Raw genomic sequence first — 6,676 nt, 5'->3', positions numbered from 1 at the left:
ACAGTGTCTTTAGATTATTAAATCCAGTTTAAACGTACTATGGATAACGGATATTTATTCACCTCGATAATCATGCCAACAACAAAATGTTGATTAGATTTTCAAGAAAATGTTTTGATAGATTTGTAGAGAAATGTTTATATGGTAGGGAAATAAATATTTTCCTTGATCAGCTTTCCTAGCCAAATCATTTATTTGTTCAAGCCTTATTTCTTACCGAATCCAAGGGCTGTTATACCCTGCAAGGCTGATCACATAACAGTTCCTGGAAAGGTTGCATTATATAACCACAGAATTTGCTGGCAGTCAGGCAGAGAGAGCGGGAGCGGATTACATGATTTTATAATCTTGTCACAAAAGAAACTAGGACAATCTCAGCCTAAAAAATTTCACTGTAAATCGATTTTTTATTAAAAGGATTTTGAACAGAGCTGACAAAGGACAGTAGACAACAGGATGTGGATTTTGTTGTCAGTTTGCATGCAATGTAGGACTATGTATACAAGCTTACATAATTAAAATTTAATTTGATTTTTTTAGTTTCGGTATAGCAATTATAGCCTATAATAGGAGTCCTACATTTTGGGTTAGATTGTGTGATTGGTAGAGCTATAAAACGTTTGACATCTGGCAACAGTGGTCCACAGAGAACGACCGTTCAGCTCAGTAGACACCCTTATCAATCAACTCTCTGGTGTCCTCTCCTGTTATTGGTTTATTTTTAAGACCCGCCTTATTTTTCTGAGAGCTGTTCCCACAGTTGCTGGAATGTCTGACGTAAGCGAACGGTATTACGTGTGTGGTTCAGCGGCTGGGGAGGAGGCGAGGCGGAGAGAGAAGCTTCAGTGCTTGTCCGCCCACGCGTGCGCTCTCACACTGGGCCTTCTGTGTGTGTTGGCGCTGCTGTTTTGCGTCATCAGTAACGGCGACTTGTTCTTTCCTCTCAGCTTAGATCCAGCGCATGTCCTGGAGCAGGAGGAAAGTAGAGCAAGGGTCGCGGAGACGAGTGGGCGGTTCCTGTCCTGTTTGCTAATTGCTAGGTTTTGTCGTTCTTTGCTCTCGCTGCTAAATCTTATCCAGCTCTTTCTGCATATATCTGGGTCTTAAGAAATGTTGCCCAACACCGGGTAAGGTGAACTTGGGACCTTTTTACATTTGGACTGATGTTATTTTGTTGTTTAAACTGTGGGTATTAGTACCCTAAAATTGAAATAATCGGTTTTGGATGATAGAGAGGCAGGGAAATATTTTGAGCAGTTTTATAGTTATCTTAATGTGTTTTGCTCCATAAGGTGTTTGCACTCCTGTTGTTAAATAACGTGGGGGTGCAAATGATCAGACTGGATCGAGTCAGTTGTGAAGATAGAATGACTAACTGCTCTCACTTGCTTGAAGTAAAATGCATTTGTTTGCCATAGGGATTGAGTCACCAGGGCCGCATAAGCAAATTCATAAATATGGTTATGATTTTATATTGAAATGTTGAACATCCGTGAATGTGGAGGGAGTAAATGACAAAATCTGTATGTTGTTTTACAAATTTGCTGAGACCACTTAGGGTTTAGTAAGTACTGCAAATATTTTTAAGAATTACAAATTTGGAATGAAAATAAAATTAGCAAGACTCTAAATAGGTTATCACATTATTTTCTTACCTTTCCTATGCTAACCATATGATAGTTAATATGAGCTGTGTATTTCTTGCCAGTTATATGAAGCTATTTTATATTTTCTAATCCATGTTTCTCTCTGGTCTCTGTCCATATTCTGTTCAGGTTCTAGCAGCATTGTCTGAGCTCCCTTTCTTAAAGTCCAAATTAATGAAAATGTGTACAAACTGTTCATACAGTTGCAGCCTAACAAAGGGTCATTCCATATCCCATATTCCAAATCAAACAAAAGTTTGCATGGATGTTCTCTAGGGTCTCAAAACAAAAAAACATAAAACATACTAAATTGTTCATCTGGATCTCCATTGGCTGGAGAGCTAGAGGCAGTTGAATGAGGTAATCTCAGAATACCATGCTCGGCGCAACCTAAAATGGCCATTTTGTCCAAGTGCTGCAGCTGAACAACATCTAAAATTTTGTGGATTAGTACAACCCCTGGTGTTAAGTCCCAGTGCAAAGTTTGGAACATAACATGAGCTTGCCTCCCTTATTATGAGCCAGCAAAGTATGCGAAAAATGTTACAAAAGAAATATAAGGCCTACTTTGACTCTTCATTGCTCATGGCCTACACTTTGATTCAGGCCCTGACTGGACCAGTAGTCGTTGCCCACGGCATATACGTATAAAATTTGCACTAAGAGACTTTACAGGCAACTGGAAGCAAAGATATAATTACATAAAAACGTCACTTTTTAATGCAAATTTTTGTCAATTTTCAGGTGCAAGTATCTCTACTGTGCAGTTTTTAAATCATTTTCTTTTTTTATGTCATTTGAAAGAGCATCTTTTTTTCTACAAAAGTCGCCCTGTTTCATTTTGGACCCGATCTTGTTTTGGTCAGAATTAAGGCCCCAATGATATGCATCATTTGCATGTGTAGGTATGCTATGTTAAGACATCTTTGGCGCTCTACTGTGTAACATGCAAATGAGCAAGAGATGTGAAATTTTACAGTGCTGCAAAGCTTGTTGTGCTTACTATCAGGCCAATACAGTATGCTCCAGCGCACTGTTAGCCCGCGATTGGCCGCACGGCCAACCTCCCCGAAACTAATAGCGCACCTCCAGGGCTCATTGAGAAATGCCTCTCCTAACCAAGAACCTTGGAGATACGGACACTTCGGATGCCGAGACCGACTCCCTGGAGGAAGGAGAAATCCCCCCAGGGATGGAGCCATACCGAACCATACTGCATTTCTTCCACAAAGAGGTATTACCAGCACTCGTGTCCCAGATTCTGAAGATGCTGGGCATTCCAGGTGCAGACCCCACAGCGGAACCAAATATGAATCCCATTCTGGTGTCCCTCCGTTAGGCCTCATGCTATTTTCCTATGTTGGAAGCCATCTGGCAACTGATTGACCTGGAATGGAATGCCCCAGAGGCCAGCTTCAAAGAGGCGTGCGCCCTAGAAGCCCTATACCCCCTGGAACCCACGGCCAAGGAACTCTTACATTTCCCAAAAGTGGACATTATGGTCTGCGCAATTTCTAAGCGTACGACCAACCCTGTCGAGGGAGGAGCGGCACTAAAGGATGCCCAGGACAGACGTCTGGAATCCATCCTCAAACAGTCCTTTAATGTTGCAGCAATGACCCTGCAGATTGCTTCCTGCTGCGCCGTGGTGGCACAGTCCTGCTTGCTCCTTGCCAGAGATGCAACCATGCCTGGTGAAATAATGGAGCCTGCAGTTTCCTTCCTCACGGATGCCACATCAGACCTAGTGTGCACCTCAGCCAGGGGCGTCGCCTTGGCAGTGGCAGCCAGAAGACAACTATGGCTCCAAAACTGGTCAGCCGACATGACCTCTAAAGCAAACCTCATGAGAATGCCTTTTAAAGGATCTCTCTTGTTTTGAAGCGAATTGGAAAAGTTAGCTAACGAATGGGGCGAATGTCCAGTACCTCGGCTACCGGAAGATAGGAACAAGAGAAGTCAGCGCTCCTCTCCCCCCCCCCCCCCCCCCCCCTCCCGAAGAAACAAGGGCAGAGGATCACAGCGCTTTAGACCTCACAGGAACACACACTACCAAGCACCTCACCCCTCAGGAGGGTCTCAGTCCTTTCGGAACAAACACACCAAGAGGGGAGCAAGCTCAGGGACAGGTCTAGGCCATACCTCACAATGAGAAACAGAAGACCCATCCACAAGAAGACATAGGGGCAGATTTACCCTCTTCTACCAAAGAAGGAATAAGATAACATCGGACAAGTGGGTCCTAACCATCATTCGAGAAGGATATTCCTGGAATTCCACAGCATCCCTCGAGACAAATTTTATGTGATCACCATGCCACTCCCACTCCAAGAGGACAGCAGTGAAAACATTAGCAAGACTACTTAGCCTAAAGGCGATAACCCCGGCGCCCATGCCTCAACAAAATACTGGCCACTATTCCATCTATTTTATCGTCCCCAAGAAGGAAGGAACGTTCCGGCCCATCCTGGACCTTAAGACAGTCAACCGTTATCTGAGGGTACCACGCTTTCGCATGGAGACCCTATGCTCGGTCATAAGGGCACTATAGCCGGGAGAATTCCTGACCTCTCTGGATCTATCCGAAGCCTATCTCCTCATCCCCATCCATCGGGATCATCAGCGCTTCCTGTACTTTGCGATACTGGGCCAGCATTACCAGTTCTGGGTGCTACCCTTCGGCCTAGCTACTGCCCCCAGAACCTTCACCAAGATCATGTTGGTAGTGGCGGCCACACTGAGAAAAGAAGGAATCCTGGTACATCCTTACCTGGACGATTGGCTGATCAGAGCAAAGTCCCCGGAGGAGAGTCATCAGGCGACCACCAGGGTCAAGAACTTGCTGCAGAACTCGGGTTGGTCATCAACACAGCCAAGAGCTCCCTACAGCCCTCCCAGTCACTAGAGTACCTGGGAGTCCAGTTCAACACTAAACAGGACAAGGTCTTCCTTCCCCCTCCAAAGAGGAGGAAACTGATGGTTCAGCTGCAAAAACTGCTGGCCTAGGCCTGCCCCAAGGTATGAGACTACCTTCAGGTCCTCGGCCTCATGACATCAACCCCTGGAAGTCGTTCCGTGGGCAAGGGCCCACATGCGACTGTCACGATGGAATCCAACGTCCCAGAACTACTCCATCCACCTCAAGCTACCAGCAGAGGTCCGGAAGCAGCTTCAGTGGTGGCTACATGAAGGCCACTTGAGCAAAGGAGTAAACCTATCCCCCCCCCTGAACTGGACCTTGCTCACCATAGATGTGAGCCTGCGAGGGTGGGGAGCCCACTGTCAGGGCCTGACGACCCAGGGACAATGGAACGAGGAAGAGGCAGGATGGAACTTAAACTGCCTGGAAGCTCGAGCAGTCAGGCTGGCCTGCCTACGATTCAGCCACAGACTCCGGGGCGAGGCAGTCAGTCATGTCCGACAACACCACAACCGTGGACATCAACTGCTAGGGAGGAACCAAGTGCCAGCAGGTGTCCCTGAAAATAGACCCTCTCATGGCGTGGGTGGAACTAAACCTGCAAGGGATTTCAGCCTCCCACATAGCGGGAAAAGACAACATCTCTGCAGACTGTCTCAGCAGAGAGAGCCTAGACCCAGGGGAATGGATGCTGTCGACCACAACCTTCCAACTAATAGTAAATTGCTAGAGACTCCCAGTCATGGACCTTCTGGCAACCCATTCCAACGCCCAAGTTCCCAAGTTCTTCAGCTGCAGATGAGAACCACAGACCTGGGAAATCGACGCTTTCATCCAGACCTGGCCACAGGAAGCCCTACTGTACGCCTTCCCTCCTTGGCCACTAATGGGCAGGGTCATCCGCAAGATAGAACACCACAGGGGACTTGTCCTCCTAGTGGCCTCAGACTGGCCAAGAAGACCATGGTACACAGACATGCAAAGATTACTTGCAGGGAACCCTCTGTGCCTACCTCCACACAGGGACCTATCTCCGACAGGGTCCGATCCTCCACGAAGATCCGACTCGATTCTCTCTTACAGTCTGGCCCTTGAGAGGACTCGCCTGAAGAAGAACGGCTACTCCAAGGCAGTGATTGACAACCTACTTCGAGCACGCAAATTCTCCACGACTCTGGCTTACATACGGATCTGTAGAGTATTCAAAGCCTGGTGCAAGGACTGCGGGCTCCTTCCACGACCAGTCAAAATTCCCATGATCCTGGAATTCCTGCAGGATGGCTTGATGAAAAGGCTGTCCCTCAACACTCTCTCTCAAGGTTCAAGTTGCCGCCCTGGCCTGCATCAGACTATCAACCCTTCCAGATGTCTCTCGCTTCCCGAAAGGGGTCAAACAAATCCGACCACCCCTAAAGTGGCAGGTGCCCCTATGGAATCTCAATCTAGTACTAGACTTCCTAGCGGGAACTTCCTTCAGACCAACACGCAGCCTGTCACTACGGCTCCTGACCTTGAAAACAGCCTTCTTGGTGGCAGTATGTTCAGCTCGTCGCATCTCTGAACTTCAAGCGCTATCATGTCGGGATACAGCTTTTTACCGAAAGTGGTTTCTCAGTTTCGCCTGAACCAAACCATATTGCTACCATCTCCAGACTAATATAAGAACTCTGAAGACTCATGCCTCCTTTGCCATCTTAATGTCGGCAGACTCCTAGTCCGATACCTGGAAAGATTGGAACCTGTACGAAAGATGGACCACCTATTCGTCCTTCACAGCGGGAAGAAACAAGGGAATGCGGCCTCGCGGGCCACCGTAGACCGCTGGATCAAAGAAGTATACAAGGCAGCTTACGTAGAGGCAAGGAAGCCCTTGCCTTATCAGTTTTAAAGCTCATTCGACGAGGGCCCAGGCAGTATCCTGGGTGGAAACCAAGCTGCTGTCGCCTGCCAAGATCTGTCGAGCGGCGACATGGTCCTTCATACACACCACCTCCAGGTTCTACTGCCTGGATGTCCAGGCACGGGAGGACACGGCCTTCGCAAGGGCAGTACTAAGTGGGCCACGGGCAGCCTCCTGCCTTATCCAGGAGTAGCTTTTGTACATCCCATT

At 47.5% G+C, this 6,676-nt stretch overlaps 1 protein-coding gene across 2 annotated transcripts in view; it reads left to right on the top strand.

Moving 5' to 3' along the window:
- Positions 1–762: 762 nt before the first annotated feature.
- Positions 763–6,676, top strand: part of HSDL2 (hydroxysteroid dehydrogenase like 2) — a 151,211-nt gene continuing 145,297 nt past the window's right edge. Inside the window, exons 1-2 of one of the 2 annotated variants that reach the window (XM_029614299.1) lie at positions 763–777; positions 948–1,127. In XM_029614299.1, coding sequence (XP_029470159.1) covers positions 1,111–1,127 — 17 coding nt within the window. In that variant the 5' untranslated portion in view covers positions 763–777; positions 948–1,110. Of the gene's footprint in view, positions 778–821; positions 1,128–6,676 lie in introns of those variants that run through there. The other variant, XM_029614290.1, reaches the window with a different exon arrangement.

This window comes from Rhinatrema bivittatum, chromosome 1, assembly GCF_901001135.1.
Source record: "Rhinatrema bivittatum chromosome 1, aRhiBiv1.1, whole genome shotgun sequence".
Lineage (NCBI taxonomy): Eukaryota > Metazoa > Chordata > Amphibia > Gymnophiona > Rhinatrematidae > Rhinatrema > Rhinatrema bivittatum.
This window is presented reverse-complemented; position numbering and strand designations above follow the sequence as displayed.